The 18,757-nt window shown below is 33.3% G+C and overlaps 2 protein-coding genes across 2 annotated transcripts; one reads left to right on the plus strand and one right to left on the minus strand.

Moving 5' to 3' along the window:
- Positions 1-201: 201 nt before the first annotated feature.
- Positions 202-3,482, minus strand: LOC134244585 (rhodopsin, GQ-coupled-like). Its single transcript, XM_062726838.1, has 4 exons — positions 3,476-3,482; positions 2,226-2,526; positions 1,929-2,065; positions 202-1,825 (listed from the first exon to the last, which is right to left on the minus strand). The coding sequence occupies exons 1-4, from the start codon at positions 3,480-3,482 to the stop codon at positions 621-623; spliced, it is 1,650 nt and encodes a 549-aa protein (XP_062582822.1). The 3' UTR covers positions 202-620.
- On the plus strand, positions 3,472-17,914 carry LOC134244615 (transmembrane protease serine 3-like). Its single transcript, XM_062726877.1, has 12 exons — positions 3,472-3,589; positions 10,712-10,881; positions 10,968-11,052; positions 11,136-11,201; positions 11,352-11,474; positions 12,155-12,323; positions 12,767-12,877; positions 15,606-15,676; positions 15,783-15,969; positions 16,313-16,578; positions 16,761-16,906; positions 17,592-17,914. The coding sequence occupies exons 1-12, from the start codon at positions 3,481-3,483 to the stop codon at positions 17,808-17,810; spliced, it is 1,722 nt and encodes a 573-aa protein (XP_062582861.1). The 5' UTR covers positions 3,472-3,480; the 3' UTR covers positions 17,811-17,914.
- The last annotated feature ends 843 nt before the right edge of the window (positions 17,915-18,757 follow it).

Consider the following 18,757-nt stretch of genomic DNA (forward strand, 5'->3'; position numbering starts at 1 on the left):
AAAAATCAACAATACCTTGTTAAAAATACAAATCCGTTCAAAGTCTACATTTTTTAAATGAGAAAAAAAACATGTTATGGTCACTACTCTCTGTCTCTCTTTTTTACTGCATAATGGAAAAGATTCTCCAATTAAAGAGCATGAAAAAATTAAAAGCACAAGATTTTTAAAGATATTCTAGCCAAAAATTAAAGAGCGTACGGTAGATGAAAAATATTAAAAGCACAAATTAAAACATTTTTTACAAGCGTATCAACATTCACGGCGACAAAATGATACAGTCAATCAAGCTTCATGACGTAACAAATACAAATAGTACCATTGTGAAACCAGTAAGATGGACGCTAATAACAAAACTTATAAGTCGTTGTATATTGTTATACACTAGAATATATGAAAAGAAGTGTAAGATACGGGTCAAAATCTTTCAATATATTTCAGTCAAATTGAAATGATAATAAAATATGAGTTTTTTTTCTCAAGAGAAAAAAGTTTTGAAAACACGTTGAAATTAGTTCATTATTTATACTTCATTGTTGATTTTTTTTTAGAGTATTCAGTTTCAACATTACGCACGTTGTACCTGAAGGTAAACTTGTATTTACTGTTACTCGAGCTGTTTACACTGCTTGAGTTGCTATTTTCTCCGCTCCTTTCTCGTTAGATGCGTTCGTCTCGTCTTTGATCTCCACATTATCTTTCTTGGATTCATCTACTGCTGCTGCAATCTTTTCAGCAGCCATTATTTCTTGTAAATAAGTTTTTATGTCGATCTTCTGCCCTCCGTTGTCGACCATGAAGACGCCATTTTGATCCGCATCCTGAGCACTTTGTGAACTCTTTGCAGTTTCGCTTGGAAGATATACCACTTGCCTATTCTGCTGGTTTGTGACGCCAACAAGTGCTTGTACTAGACTCTGAATCAACTGTGTCGAATTGTTGTCTGGGCCTTGATTGTCTGGGCCTTTTCCGGTTCTGCGCATTTGGATGGCGTTGTCGTGTACGTCACTAATATTACTGATACAGCTAGAGACGTCACTGGCGCCACCTCCCACAGTGTCACTTAGTCCGCTCATGGTTCGGCTTACATTTGTTGCTCTTGATGCTGAGGGTGTTGACTTTCCTGGAGGTTTGCAGCAACTGAAAATTCCTGGGGCTTTGTTGTACAAAGCCTCTCTGAATTTAGGATGGCTCAGAGCATAGACGATAGGATTGTGCATAGCGCTAGCCTTTGCCAACATGACGGGCAGCTCAGAGAGGAAAGGAGTGACCCACTCTGTTGGACCAAATTGACCAATCAAAGCCACAGTAGCATATGGACTCCATGACAACAGGAACAAGGCCACAATCATAATGGCGATCTTGGCAATTTTCACCTCTGCTTTGGTTTTCTCTTGATTTGCTTTAATATCATCAACCTTCATTTTGGCTGCCATTTTCTGCATTTTTTGTTCGTGTTTTCTCAAAGCTCGGAGGATCAAAATATATGACATTGCAATTACAAATACAGGAGCGGCAAAGCCAAAGAGATACAGGAAAAATATGTATGTTCTGTTACTTGGAGTTGTGGTGAGGTAGTCGAAGGTGCAGGACGTTTGAAATCCCTCCGCCACGTAACCACCCCAGCCAAAGAGAGGTGGCAGTGAGGCACATAGAGACCATACCCAGACCAAGCAAATCATGGTGAAAGCTTTTCTCCTTGTCATATTATGGGCAGCTTGGAGGGGATGTGCAATGGCATAGTAACGATCGACGCTGATGGCAGAGAGCGTGGTTATGGACATCAGACCAAAAATACCACCAATAAGTCCATAGAGCTCACAGGCTATAAAATATAAAGTTATCTCGTTCATTTTAAACAAAAAATTTCAGTTTTCAAGAGCACAGAAATCTACAACATACAGAAAGCCAAATTATTTGCTTAATACCTGTATTTCCCCATATCCATTTTTTGTTAAATGAAGAAATGGTTAAAAGAGGAAACCCCATCACCAAGGAAAATATCAGGTCGCTCAGTGCCAAATTTACAATAAACATATTGGATGGCGTCTTCAGATTTTTGGTGCTAAATAAAATGAAATATTTTGTCAGATTTAAAGAGAAGTTCATGGTTATTTTCAGGGGTTTCAAAAAATAAAGAAGTCAGACTGACCGAGTTTGATATAAAAGAATGACACGAAATTTATCCGTTCTTGAATTTCTGAATTAATATGCATTATACGTACGTGCTGAAAATATAAATGACAGTGGCGTTTCCAAATATTCCAACGATGCCGACAATTGAGATGAAAACACCAATGGCATAATGCCACGTGTCAGAGACCAGGGGAAACTGGTACCAGTGGGGATGAACGAAGAAATTATAAGTGTCAAAGATATGCGTAGTCGTCTCGTTCTCAAAAACATCGGTTACTGCTGCAGATGGCGTAAAGGCTGCTGTTGCTAAAAGAAGAAAATGTAAGATTATAAGCACCCATATTGTACTACATTTCGAAGGGTGCGCTTTTTTCAGTTTGATATCAATATCTATTCAAATCTCATTATTTGTAGAACATTCTGGTAGAACTTTCCTGGTAGTACTTTCCTTTAAAAAAATGACTTTCTTTTTTGCGACCTTAAAGCATTTGTCCTGTTAATGTAAACAATAATTTTATTATCAACTTGTTGGAATGTTTGTTATTGATTAGAGTTAACCGGTATTTAATACAAGTCAAGTAAGATTTATAGTTTTCTTGTGAGATTTGCCAGTTGTCGTTTCTAATGAGTTCAGATCAAAGAGCAGCTTAAGAACCATAACTCCATTGTTACGTATTCCGTGCAAAAGTTGATCAGGTGAGATAATGAGTTCTTGAGCTTCTGAAAATGGACAGCTATAGGCGCTATAAGACCCCAGCTTAGTAGTTATAATTACAAAGAATAGATAACAAAAATATCTCACGACATTCCGTTGTTTACTTGACATGAAGTTTACATATCTTTGATGTTAAAAGAATCAGAATCGGTAAAATTTAAATAGTGTTAATTTTTTTTCCAAATTACGTATTGCTCCCTTATCCAAAAAGTGAGTACAATCAAAATTTTGCATTTGACGTTTCCGAAAAAAAAAACCCATCAAAAGCAAATTCCTTAAAATCATTTATATCATAAAAATCTAAGAAAACATAATTCTCAAAAATTTACATTGATCTTGACAAATCAAATATAAATTATTTATATCATAAAAATCAAGAGACAAACAATATAATCATTTTTATAACAATGCAAAATTTACATTGTAAAATCTTGAAATACAAATCACAATGAAATAAAAATATAATTTTTTTAAAATATGAAAGAAAAAAAAAATAATAATAAAATACCAAATTTTTTTAAAAAAATTTTTTTTTTAATGGTGCAAGATGCAAATGAACATTTTTTTGTAAATAAAATTTTGAATAAAATTCCAAAATTTAAACCTGATTTTTTTTTTACTTACTAGCCATGGTTGTTTCCAGTAGAGAGATGATGTTAGTACTCTTTGAAACTACACAGAAGGAGACGGTGTGTACCGTATTTATATATTCTCCAACCTTCCAGCCCTACATCCTATGTAAGTATCTTAGGATCTGGGCGTTAGCACGAAGGGAATTAATTGACAAAGAAAATCTGGTCACGAAATTATTGTTCTAATGTTTTGGTCTTGATTAGGGACAATGCCTCTTAAAAAATATCGTTTGAGCTGGGGCACGGGTATTTTATACACGTTTTAAACTGACTAGAGCTTAAATTTGCCAAATATGTTCCGTGGGTGATCTTGTTTTCTGTCTTTGTAAAATGCACTATTCTTGGATAATTTTATAAAATATTTATATTATTATTGATATTTATATAATTATATATAATTTATAAAATGTCTAATTGGATCAACCAATTTTTTTTTTATTGCTTCCCTGTTCAAGATGATGTTCAAGATGATATCTTGATGTGTGATGTGTAGTTATTAAAAAAAATGAAATTTTAAAACCAATAATATAAGCAAAGCAATTTTTAAAAAACTAAATATACATGTATAAATAGAATTATGGTACTTAATGAAACCCTTCAGTACACGTGTGTGATATTTTGTAATAGATATAGCTTTAAACAATGAAAAAATTGGAAACACTGGAAACATCGGATTGTTTTTTTTTTCATAACTTCCTTTTAATACATTTCACAGCTGCATATATATTATATTTATGTTTTCTATAGTGATTTCTATAGCAAGAACATGATGTACAATCAATTTTGAAACAAAGGCAGATTACTGACAAATGCTTAATGCAGATATTTCTACAAGTAAGCGTTTGACAAGAATCGTGTTTATTGACATTGTTTACAGATACCTTTGGTCAGATTGTATTTTGCCTGACATATTTCACGCCTTTGTTTGGTCGTGTTTTTCATACTTATTTTGACTATTCCGTTTTCTCGATCATGACTAGTCGACAGGGGATGCTTATTCCTCCATGCCACCTGATCTCAGTTCAGTTGTTTCCACAGGTCTGTGTTTTTGCCTTTTCATGCTTTGTATTGTTAACAAGATTTAGAGGATTATATTCATACGAGTTTTTCTACTTTTACTCGAATGACACTTTTTCCATTATTCACAATCACAATGAATAAGATCTAAAATATGGCAAGTCGAACGTTGCATCTTTTCAATTTAAATTTGCATTGTATGATATGTATTTGTATTGTATGATATTTTATTCATAGTGTTTATTTTTCCATTTGTATTGTATGATTTATTTTTATGTTCTGTAGATTTTCATTTATATTCTATAGTTTTTCTAAAAAAATATCTTTATTCTGTAATTTTTTCATTTTTTTTTATTCTATATTTGTATTTTCCATTTGTATTGTAAAACCATTTGTATTGTTAAATATATGTAGATAACAAACATTATTCAAGCTCAAAAGTCCATAAAACAATACAAACTAGGAGAAGAGCAAACGCGGACCTCAAAGGAAGAGATGGGATTAGGTGCCATGGAAGAATGAGCATCCCCTGTTGACCAGTTACACCACCACACATGTGCTCCTTGTCATGATCGGGACGTAACGGGAAAATCCGTCGACAATTCAGTGACCTAACAATTGGTATGAAAAACGCCTGTCGGCATTTGACTTAATAAATGATAAATTGCATTTGCTGACAAGATCATTGCATCGACCATAGAACTTACGAAATAACACTTGATCCCACCTCTGATGTTTAGAGGTCTTGTTTGCTCAGCTCCTATTTTGTAATGTTTAATTGAATTTTTGAGCTCGAATACTATACAGTTATTGACTGGGAATGAGGGCAACATATGATTTGCTGGACCTGAAGGTGAAAATTTTGCCCGAGGCCGCAGGTCAAGGGCAACATTTTCACCCTCAGGTCCAACAAATCATATGTTGCCCAAATCCCAGTCTATAACTGTTTTGTTATACCCTTCAGTGCTCACTTAAGATTTAATCAATACACACTGTATTATCAATTACTTTATATGTAAAATATTGACTTAATCAGTAAATATAAAACAATAGCTGAGAAAGAACAAATATTAATTATATTTTTATTATATCACAAAAACTATTTATCACAAAACATATACTCTTCCCTTCTTCCTTGCTAGAAGCAACAACTCTTACAGCTCTTAACTTCGGCTATTTCCGTGTCGCCGATATTGAACGATGACGTAGCAGTGACGTTGCGGTCTAACAATTCTTATGTTGGACCGGCAGGCCGGTCAACAGTGAAATTGCTAGACTGATGTAATAAACATTTCTTTTGTTGGACTTTTTATTAGTTATAAATATATAGAAAGCTATTTATAAGGGTATAACAATGTTCGTTATCTCCATATATTTTATGATGACTTTAACGAGACTGCTGATATTCTTTTTTCAGCAACTTGCTTGTCAATAACTAACCTCATTTTAAAAATTCTTCATACTGAAAAATGCTGGTCTCCAAAAACCACATAGATATTGTAAATCAGAAACTCACGCATCTTATTAATATCAAATTCAGCGTACTTGTTTGTAGAATCAGAATGTTTTTTAACAAAATAATTTTGGCAAAGGACAAGGTAAAGAAATTTACGAGTTCTATTTTCATTGCAGAAGCAGCTGTCAATGATACCAAAAAGCCTGGACTTTGATTTAACGTAGGGAATGGTGTATACAAAGTTAAAAGTCGTGAGTTTTTATGCTGTTGATTTTTGTAAAATTTTGTTATGTCAAATTTTCCAAAAGTTCCTTGGAAATTTTAAGTATCCACATTTGATTTACACTACTCGAATATATTGTTGCACAGATTCCTGAAAGTTCTCCTTTACTACTATTAATAGTTTAGTGAGGAGTAAAGAAAGAGGATTGGTAGAACATTAACTGAAACCCGATATGTATTAAAAGGATTTTCATGAGGTTTGGAATCCTGTATAATCTGCTTCTTCAAATCCATTCTGGTTGTTAGGAATATTAAACATATTCAAAACTGAACTAAGATTTTGAAGAATTTCCTCCTTAGAAAGGGAACTATGAGTATAAGTTGGATAAACATTTGTCTAGTACAATTCAATCCCAGTTCCTCTAAAATACATTTTATACGTATAATAATGAGCCTTACAAACAAAGAAAATGTTTCTAACTTTGTCAGCAGAGACCAGTACATACTGATTACTGATCGTGTAGTCTATCTAATTCTTTTTTTCTCTTCTGAATAACTAAAACCAGAAGGATAGAAAATTTTTATTTGGTCCCTCAATCATTTTAACATTCATATGATACATTTTATCCATTCAGTCACCTTGCAAGGTCTTGTTTTTCATGTTTTGCCCGTGTAATCTTCATTAGAATCCATTTTTTATATTGTATAATTTTTTAATGGTATTCTATATTTTTCCATTTGCATTGTATAGGTTCTCATTTTCATTGTATTTATACTCAATCATTTTTCATTTGGAATTGTTTCCGAGGGATTGTTTATTTGTTTATTTTTTTAAAATGACCATTTATTTACCAACTCCGCAAAAAAAAAAAAAAAAAAAAAAAAAAAAAAAAAAAAAAAAAAAAAAACATAACATAACATAACATAAAATTGAAAGTCAATTTATCAATAAAAACAGAAACCAAGTCAAGTTCAAATTTTATGTGAAAATTTTGATTTCAACTTAGATTACATATATCACGTATATATCTACACTCAATTTCATATTATAAAGTTTTTGTTCATATACGCTATATATAGCTTTAACATCTACCATGGAATTCCTTGTCTACAATTTCGATAAATAAAAACAAACTGCCCCAATTGTCATTCTCAAGTCTGATTTAATGCCATTGATTACCAAACCTAAATTCTTTTTCTATATATTTTAATAATGCAGTAGTCCGAACTCAAACTAAATTGTTCATGAAAAATAAGAATAAATTTAAATGTATATCGTAGGACATTGCATTGAATTTCATTAATATTTAAAGATAAATAATTGCGGAGAATAGAAAAATAAGGCTGGTTGGATAAGTAAATTTCGCGATAAGCCCTTTTATAAAATTTAGCTTTTTGTGTCTTAGTGTCTTTTACAAAAATTTAGAATTATGCATTATATGACAATAAAAAATTTCAATTGAAAAATTCTTAAAGTGACAATATCACGCATCTCTTCAAAAACAGACTTGTTAAAATTTTCCTATAGCATTTGGAATTTTTTTCATACTCATAAATGTATACACTTTCCGAAAATTACAAATTTTATAAGTAAATAATTCTGATTATTTCATTAAAATCAATAATTATTTATGGTACATAAATATATACATTGCAACGTGTTCGAGGTTCCACATTCCATGCTATACACGCACATGACGCATGCGTATAGTTTTCATAAACAAAACAGCATGGTAAGAGAGGGAATCCCGGTAGGCCTGCTACATTGACAAAGTCGACCAAAACGAAAAACAAAACCAAAATTAGCCAGAGATTGAAATTAAAAAACAACTTTCCTGACAAAAAATTAGTAGGGCGATTAATATAATCATTGGATGAAGAAGAAACGGGACCTTGGCGACATTCACGTGGGGCTCGCAAAGGTTTTATCCTTCAGGTTTGTTGATACATGCTATCATTTCTCGTATCTCCATAGCTTTCAAAGAAAAAAAAATCAGTGTAAACTCAACATAAAAATGCACTTATGACATATAAAAATTATTGCCATTAGAAGTGCAAATTGTATTGGAACTGCAGAAAGATATTTTGTTTGACATTTTGCCGCGATGAAGTATGATTTGGTGGATTTTCCTTTCCTGCACCCCAAGACACAAAGCGTCAACATTTGTACTTAATCATGTTAATGCAGACTAATATGTTAACTATTATTAATTTACCGGAGAGTTAAGATATTTTGATTCTGAGAATTGCTTTTAACTAATATTCCATTATATTTGCATATCCACTTCTCTCTCCCACTATGAACACGTAGTCATCAACTGCATTCATAGTACTATAGACGCACCTGCTTCTACTATGAGTACAATTGCTCTATCACACTCGTGTAGAACAATCTCTACCACACTTACATGTGGTGTTGAGAAGTATATATATGAAATGTTTCATAAGAGGAATGAAAATAAGTTTTTAATAATATTCTTTGAAAAAAAGGAAATTCAGAATACTTAAAATTGCTGATTCATATCTTTAAAAATTCAATTTTGGTCAATGTATTTAATTGTATAATAAAACTTTTTAAAATTGTAGAGAACTGCCATATTTTTATTTTTTCGTATCATGCATATACAAAGAATGATAACTCTTCACACTTGGGTAATAACATTCAGAAAGAGAAAATTTCTTTAACTAGTATATCTATATCAAGAATTATTTCAGCTATTTAAAATAAATAGAAAAACTAAAAAAAAAATATAGAAAAGCATTCTGGAGTAATAATTATTATAAAAGCATTCTCATTTTTCATCATAGTGTTAAATTATTGATTTTTGTCAGAGGGTTAAAATAACGTTGATCGATGACGTCACAACTGCATCAAAACAAAAATGTGATGACAGCGCAGCTTGTATCCAGATAACTGTGTTTGAGAGGGAAATACTTTATAAATTGTTTGTGATTTATTAGAGAAAAGAAGCATTAATCAGGTTTACTGATTTTAAAGCCGTATGCTTTTCTTTACTGAAGACAAGAAGCTGCGTCCTTATGTAAATCAGGATTTCCTCTGATACTCTTGAAAAAAAATCAAAGAATGCAAATATAAGTAATAAACAACGATTATTCAGTGAACATGGCATTATGAATAGCAATAGCTCTGCTGGCATATTTTCCATGATGCGCTAGCGCGCATCATGGAATATGCCAGCAGAGCAGTTGCTATTCATAACGCCATGTTCACTGAATAACGTTGTTTATTTCTTAAATAATTGTAAACCCTACATTGTATGCACGTGCCATTTTACATTTCTCGTGGTACAAGTAAACAGGTCTAAGTTGTACGACCCTTGATTTTCCGGCAGATTTTAATTACGTTAATTTTGTATGAGGAGAGAAAATTTATTTTTCTCAAAATGCTTACTTCAACTTTTTACCTTATTCCTGAATGATATATTGTGTAAATTTGAATGAAAAAGCACACGATTTGCAGCCGTATTGCCGCTTTAAATAAGTATATGGCATTATGTAAGGTAGAGATCACTAAACCACGTGATAAATTTTGTCCTTTCAAGGATCAAACACGTGGCTTTTTAGGACATTCACACACGTCTAGGAGGAAATCGCGTGTAGATAATCATGTCAATGTATGGTATTTGGATCCTCCCATCTCAGATCTAAGTCTAGCTGTGATGGGGTCTATGTTCTCTGGACACGATAAATACCATTACGTATTAGGGATGCCACCTTAAGATACGCATCACGGTGTTGTATTCTTGAGTGTCTATTTCAGATGCATACTGCATCCTTCACTTAATTGGTTTATGCAACATGTGTTTATTCCAATTACAATGTGATAACATGCAGTATCATTTCTCACCATTATTATCCTATGCTGTATTGTGGAACATTTTTTTCTGTTTAAGTAGATGGATTCATTTTCCAGAACGAAAAGTGAGGAGACATACTAAGTATTCTCTCAGATTTGTTAGATACCGAGTGGTCCATTGAAAAATGTAATCGATTATTTTAAAATGGTGACTCAATTTCATAAATTCTAACCGATCCCGCCTGTACGGATCTACGTCAAAAACCTGGCCTTGTCAATGAATCAAGGTAGCCAAACAACCGGCTTTATTCACAGATCCAGAGCACGAATTATCAACTGCGCCTCCTCAGAGTAAATTACAAGATAGAATAACACATCCTCTAATACCCACTTGTTTCCTAAAGGTCAGCTGAGAGGGGGGCAATCGGTTCAAGAATTCTGCCCTACAAACAGACCCAACAAAGATAAAACCAAGTGTTGGTGCTTAGAGATGGTCATTTTGTATTAAATTTTTGTCAAAAGATGTTAGTGCAGAAAGTTATCATTTTTCAAGTTCTTGTATATTTGACAGAATGTGTTTCCCGCCGTCAAGGTAGTAAAATATTCAAGAAAAATTGTATAAGAAAATTTCTTCAAATGTAAGAATCTTTGATGTAAAAAGCAACAAACAAATTTCACTAGAGGAAATTATTAGCAAGAGCAGTTTATTTTGATAGTTTGGGATGATATCCGACTTGTTGGTCGAGCATTTGCTGGAGTTGTAGAACTGAAGCAGCCTGATGGATCGTGGAACAAGGTATGTGCTGACCATTTCTGGACCCCACAAGTAGCGGCAGTAGCGTGCCATCACTTAGGATTTGATGGAACTGCAAGAACCAGAGCAAGGGTTAGTAGCTAAAAGTGAAATTTTGAAGATAATTGCAAGATTAATAAATTCAATTCAATATAATAGTTTACATATTTCTTTATTAGGGAATTCAAACTCACGAGAAACATTTTTCGAAGTTGCAATGCAAAGGTTCCGAGGAAAGTCTGGAACAGTGCCAATCTGTGATTGGTAAGGTAAACATTTCCAAATGGTCCACTCCGTTACATAACAAGTTTCTTATATGATAATCTTATATCATGCCTATATTCCAGCGAACAGTTGCAGCACAAACAGAGAAGCATATTTATTTTGTGGTAGACCAAGAGCAGTTAAAGACCGTACGTATTCATTTAGGATACCATCTAATTCATAAACAAGTTTTCTTATTATACACTCGAAACAAATGAAGGAGCAAATATGTATATGAAATAAAGAAAATGCCCTGATGCTTAAGAATTGAAATATTTATAAAGTATTTCTCTCTGTAGATCCAGCAAATTGCACAGATAGACAGTTCCTGTGTAGGAGTGAAAATAAATGTATCCCCTCACGCTGGCGGTGTGACTATGTGTCCGATTGTAGCGATGGCGCAGATGAAGTCAACTGTACACGTAAGTAACAGAAGATTCCCGATAATACATTAAAAGTTTTATGATAGGCTGGATTGTTTGATGAAATATATGGAGATAACGAACAGTATTCGAGCTCAAAAGTCCATAAAACAATACAAAATAGGAGCAGAGCAAACACGGACATCCAGAACATCAGAGGTGGGATCAGGTGCCACGGAGGAGTGAGCATCCCCTGCCGACAGGTTACATCCGCCGTCTGCTCCTTGTCATGATAAAAAAAATAGTTTAGATCTACCTAACAATTTAAAATATTTAGTTTTAAATTATGCCAATAGCAAATTTTTGAAATAACTTTCTATAATGAACATGCAAATTTCTACCTTTAGGTCATCACCTCTGTAAATCTGTATAACTTTTTATTACTTTAAAGGACAGTATTTTGAAACTTTTAATGAAATGTACTTATTGAGTATAAATTATTATTTTAAAAAAAACCTCTTTTGAATTTACCATGAAATCACTTAACACAAGTCGTCAACTCGTACCTTTGGTTATCCACTCAAGAAAAAAATTCCCTTTTTAGTTAAAAAAGTTAATTTCCATGGACATTATGGCCAGTTTGATACTGTCGTCGGGAGATTTTGAACACTTAATGACTGTTTATTTTCATTCTCTACAGCGATGTCTTACGTGTTTTGATTAAACTGTAAATCTTACAGCATCGACCGACATTCCTTTGAGTTCCCACTATCTGCGCCTCTTGAGAGTCACTGGACGACGGAATGAGGGAATATTAGAGTTTAACCTGGCTAACCAGTGGGGTACCGTCTGTGACGACGGCTTCGATATAGTGGCGGCCAATGTTGCTTGTAAACAGCTGGGTTTTCAGTAAGTATATCTACATAACGGACAGGTAATTGTTCTGATCTGTAGAAGATAATGAATTATACATGTAATTAGACACATAGAACCTTTTGTGAGAGGATTTCTAATTAAGAAGATTACGTTTACATAACATAATCATCTTTCAGCAAAGAAGAGCTCTGTTCTTTTGCTGGACTATATAACAAATTAGCAAATTCAAAGAACTAAAACAGGGCATCGGAAATAAATCTCTTTAATTATTGTGGCTGCAGAAATGGACAAAAATTACAAAATTGTGAAAGCAAAACACTTCAATTATTAAAAGAGCCAAACAACTCTCTTTTTTCGTGTGTGTAGCACTTTAAATATTGTGGCTGCTGGAATAGACAAAGTTTTTAAAAAAAATTGTAAAAGCAAAACACTAAAAGCAAAAAAAGTAAACGACTGTTTTTTTTGTGTGTGTGTAGCTATGGTGCTGAAAAAGTGAAAAGCTTTGGAGGAGGCTCTGGACAAATATGGATAGACGAAATCAATTGTCTTGGAAACGAGACGTCAATTTTAGAGTGCAGAAGGAATAAGTAAGTTCCGTATAAAGATATTCTTATTCACAGATTTCTTGATTACGGCGTAATTGTGTTGTAAAGTTGAAATGCTAATTTTGTTAGGCTTGGAAAAAGGAAATGTTAAAATAACATCTGTGATTTAAATTTGCAAGTTAACAGGAACTTTTTGATGGTCACTTTGATTTCACCTTGTCAGAATGCTAGTAGGCTGGACATTCTTTTAAATCAATTATAATCCGTAACTTTGAAAGTGTTATTTGATCATTTAGAGACATTTATAATACGAACATGTTATAGCAATTCATGGTGCCACTTGAAGTATAAAATATAATATATATGAAAGTAAGTGTTTTGGTTATTGGTAAAACGTCGATATATCTAAATGTCGAGTTGAAAGCTACAGCAAACTTTTTCCTCTTCTCGTGTACACCAAGCTTTGTTTCATGTATATAAAACATAACTAGTTCCCATCAAAATTCCAGCGACCTTTATTAAAGTTGCAGGTATTTGTAGATGACCAGTCACAAGACATAAGATCTTAGGAATTGCGTTTTAATCAAAGAAGCAATTGTCTGTGCTGTCAAAAAGTCTGGTCTGTAATTTATCAGAGGCAATTGTTATATAAAGCATAGAAAATCACATATTTTGATGGTGGTGATGTTTATTTTCAAATCTGATGTACACCGTGACCATGCACCTCTTCAATACGCAGTTGCACAATGCGTTTGTATTTTCTCCTTCACTGTAGTTAATATTTTGTTGAGAAGTAAGGGAAGGAACTTGGTTGAATATTGGACTCTGCAATATATCTTTGTAAAGTCTTTAAAGAAGTTTCGGAAACCAGTATATATACGGTAAATCAATCTCAATTTTATTGCATGTGGAATATTAAATATAAAACTGACAAGTGATTTTGAAGAATTTCATCTTTGAAAGGGAACTCTCAGTAAAGGCTTAATAACCAGATGTAGAATAAAAATAAAATTGTGTTCTTCTAAAATTATATTTGTAATAATTAATTAGCCTTGCTAACAAGGTCTGTATTATATATAAAGCTTTATCAGCTGGAAACAAACATCTTTTAATAGTCCTTCTAATTATTTTATCGTGTTCTCTATATACATGTACATTATTAAAACGCTTTGTCCATTCTGACAGATTATCTGAGGTATAACGTTAACCCGTCTTTTATCATACTTCTGGAATAAATAATATAAATGATGTTCTGTCATCATTTGAACTATACTTACATTTCCAGTAATGAAATGGGATAGGAGGATTTTGTTTTCACTCAAATATTATTATGACAATATCATATGTCAATTTTTAAAATATTTTAAATTTTCCAAAGAACCAAAATGAATTTGAATTATTATTTCTATATTGGATTCCAAAATTTCATAAAAGTCACAGAGAAAGAGACGAAGTGGGTTCTAGTAAATGGTTAACCATACATCTTTCTTAGTTCTCTCTAAGATATTAACAGTAGTGAAGGAGAAACTTCATGATTACTGTACAAAAGTACAGAAGTGGTGTAAATCAGATGTGGATTCTTAAATACTCCAAGGAACTTTCAGAAATTTTGAAATCACATGATTTTACCAAAATATTTAAAAACCTGTGACTTTCAACTTAATTCATAACCATTCCCCACGATAAATTAAAGTCCAGGCTTTATGATATCATTGACGGCTGCTTTTTCAATAAAACTGGAGCTCGTAAATTTATTTACCTTTTCATTGGTCTTTGTAAAATTATTTTGTTAACAAAATATTCTGATTATACACTCAAGTACTCTACGTTAACATTAAAAAGATGCTTGAGTTTCTGATTGACTATATCTATGTGGTTTTTGAAGACAACAATCTATTGGAATTCTCATTGATACCAATTGCGCCCAGTTATTAGCATACTTCATTTTGTATTCATATGAAGCAGAAATTGTCCAAAATGTTAAAAGTGAAAAAAAGAAAACACTTGCTGTGGCTTTCAACTCGACATGTATATATATTAAAGACGTATTCTCAATTTGCAATGGTTATTTCTATTCTTAAGCCGAAACGATATATCCCCGTGAGCTTGCGATACCACAGAGTCTGACACATCTGTTTCATATTTGGATATTTTACCTGAAAAAGATGTTAATGGTAATCTTACAACAAAGCTTTATCATATACTTGATGACTTTAAATTTTCAATTCTCAACTTCCCTTACTTATGCAGCAATATATCTTCATCATCTGCATACTTGGTTTATATCTCTCAATTGATTCGATACGCAAGAGCATCCTCTACATATTTACAAATTCTAAAACGAGGTTAATTATTGACAAACAAGTTCATGAAACAAGAATATCAGCAGTCTCGTTTAAAGTTTCATTTTGTAATTTCTATGATCGATACAATGACCTTGTTAGCAAATACAATTTATCATGGAGTCAAATACTGGCCGACGTTTTTCATACTAATTGTTACTCCATTATTTACACACTGCATTGTCGACAGATTATTTTCGTTATTGACGAGGAGCACAGGGGGTGGTTCGGTGGGTGGGCGGGAGGGTTTGGGGGAGGGGATGGGTTAGGCGACCGATCGGCAGGGGATGCTCACTCCTCCATGATTCCTGATTTCACTGCTGATGTGTAAGAGGTCCTTGTTTTCTATACTCCTATTTTGTATTGTTAAATTGAGTTTTGAGCTTGAAAACTGTCGTTATCTCCATATATTTCCTTCCATTTTCCAGCTTTGCTGCACATGATTGTACGCACGCTGAGGATGTTGGGCTGGTCTGTAAAACTTCACCAAATCCAGAGGGTATGTCTCAAGTATCTAGGTGAAATTTTCTCTCATATATATCCAATGGTTGTGTGTGTTAGTTTGTAATTTAATGATGTTTAGATTTTTCATTTTATGATTGCAGGTTGTGGTGTGCCAAAGGCGGATCCAAAAAGTCGACGAATTGTTGGAGGACACACGTCCACGCGCGGAAGTTGGCCTTGGATAGCCAGTATATTCCTCCACATTCCGCCAATGAGTCAGGAACAGTTCTGCGCCGGGAGTCTGGTCAACGACGAGTGGATTCTAACTGCTGCCCACTGTTTTGATAGGTATGATGCAGACTGAACACGACATTCTCTATGGAATCGAAAGCTAAAATTGATATAACCAGTAATTAGTGATCATTTTTCAGCTATCTATGTGCATTTTCTGTCATTATTTTTTTGAAATACATGTAGATGTAAAACAAGGTTTTCTACAGATATACACATACAATTTATAAACTATTATAAACAAAATATTAATTAAAAAATGTTTTATGTAATTTTAAAGAAATGTAGCCTTTAAGAGCACATTAAAACTCTCTTTTTCAATCAAAGGTTGCTTTGCACTTTTGAAATTGAAATCTCACGCACAGTAGAAGATTAAGTAGAAATTAATGATTGATTTCAGAACAACAGATAAGAGAGATATCCGAATTCGATTGGGAGAGTACAACCTTCACCATCGTGATTCCTCTGAACAAACTTTCAATGTAACCGAGCTGTTTCTCCACCCATTGTATACCAAGGCCTCTCACGACTTCGATATTGCATTGATAAAACTGAACAGGCCCGCAGATACCAGCACTGGATACGTCAACAATATCTGTTTGCCCCTGGCTTCTGAAGACAATTTCCAAAGTGATTACTGTTTTGTAGCTGGTTGGGGGAATACAGGTAAAACAAACAGATTTTTTAACTCCAGTAACTTGTTTTTGTTTTACAACAAAAAATGTAAATTTTAAGTCTTGTTGATTTTTGAATAGTTGTCTATTTTTGAAAAGCTATGATTGTTTTTCTCTAGGATTCAAAGCATTTGAAAATATTTGTTAAAAGGCTTATTTTATTAATTATAATAGGTTCATCAGCTTCATCAAAGACCAATGTGTTACAAGAAGCAAAAATACCATTACTTGGAAATGATGTATGTAAGAGTATATACGGGCAACTAACAAGCAATATGATGTGTGGGGGATACGTGTTCGGCGGAATAGATACCTGTCAGGTATGCCAAATTGTGATCACTATAATTATGATTGACATATTGACAGTTTTTTCTCCAATTTTAATTTTCAAAGCTTCTGGGGAATATCGATAAGATGAGAAGAAAAAACCACATGCGTCTCAAAGAAAATTTAGCTTAAGACGTATCCTAAAAAGTTAACAAGTTACCAAGTTTACATAACATTGGATAATCCTAAAGCTTCGATTGAAAATATCATAGTTCTGGGGGTTTCGGATGACCAAACTCTAGAAAGGGGGCATAAAACCGTACAAGAGAACCAACTATGACAGTGTGAAAACGTATTCAAATCAACAACAAGCTAGTATATATATATTTTAATAATGGATGTAACAATAAACGTCAATATTGTTCATCACACCCACGATTTTCCAAACAATGCTATATAAGTATAATTTTTCGTTTAGATAAGGATTTTGGGTATTTACACACTGCTACCTAGATAGAGTATATCGCATAGGTTTCTCAGAATTTAAAGCTATTCAGATGTACATAAATGTATATTTAATTGCAAAATTAAGTATTGCACTGTAGTTTAAACATGTTAAATACGGAATGCATAACAAGCCCTATCTCCCTATGGCTAAACACTGAGTTGCTTTATAAATTACAAGCACGGTATTGAATGTTGCGTTATACGGGAAGTTGATGTCAAGATTATTTTTAGGGCGATTCGGGAGGTCCATTAAGCTGTAGACGAAATGGTCGCTGGGAATTGGGCGGAGTGATCTCATGGGGTAATGGGTGTGCCCAGGTGATGAAGCCGGGTGTGTACACGAGGGCTAAGCCTTACTTACAATGGATAACAGATACATTATTAGGGAAAACGGCACCATCGACAGCTGCTCCAGCTAGACTTCACATTAACTCACTGTTTGGTCGATGAAATTTTATAAAATGTACTCACATTTATATAAGTGTATTGTATAATTTTATATGCACATTCCTTAACAAAAGAATCTCAATAGCTGACATTTTTTCTTCATTTTAATTATTTTATTTATTGATTTTGTATTTATTGTTTTATTAAATGTATTTTGTTTCCGAAGACTTGTAATGTATACAGAGGAATTCTATATTAATTTTACCCCCAAAACCAAAAAAAGTGAAATATTCAAGAAAAAAACATCACTGGGTTGGTAGAGTGCTTGATTGAATTTACTCGTGTTAAGTTCATGTGCTCAGAGAAGGATTGTAGTATAACGGTGCTGATCAGTACGCGGAAATTCCACAGTCAAATTTAAAATAAATAAAAAAACCGAACGATTGGTATGAAATATGCAGTAAAATGCAACCAAATGCAGTTATGTTAGTTTACGAAACGCTGACTTTAACAAGTGTGTTAAAATCCCTGAAACATTAATATATCTGTCAGTTGCCTCCCTCGGTTTAAAAATTGATCATCATCAGATCATGCTCCCGAGTATCAGATAAGTTGAAATACGTGAACACCATACGCAGATGTTAGCGGTATATTAATACATGTTTATAAATACGGAGAGTTCACGATGTGGGGGGGGGGGGGGTTGTGGATGTGGTTGTAATTCTGTTTGTCATATGTACCATTAAGTTGCTGGTTATCCCATATCGTTTGTGGTCAGTAAAACATGGTGGTATCTTTCATTTCGATTTCACGGGATCCATTGAGTCGACATAAAATCGTAAGAACTATTGTTGATAGATAAAACATCGTCGAATATATGAACAGTGTGGAAAAACCACCACAAATGTTTTCTTCCTCTGCTGAGGAATAAATTCTGCTTCAAAGGAAGATGTGAAAATTTTCGAATCTCACTTTTACTGCCTAAGCAGTTAATTATGATATCTAGAAAC

Source organism: Saccostrea cucullata, unplaced genomic scaffold (genome assembly GCF_032062105.1).
Source record: "Saccostrea cucullata isolate Sc308-1 unplaced genomic scaffold, CSIRO_AGI_Scuc_v1 ctg33, whole genome shotgun sequence".
NCBI classification, from domain to species: Eukaryota; Metazoa; Mollusca; class Bivalvia; order Ostreida; family Ostreidae; genus Saccostrea; species Saccostrea cuccullata.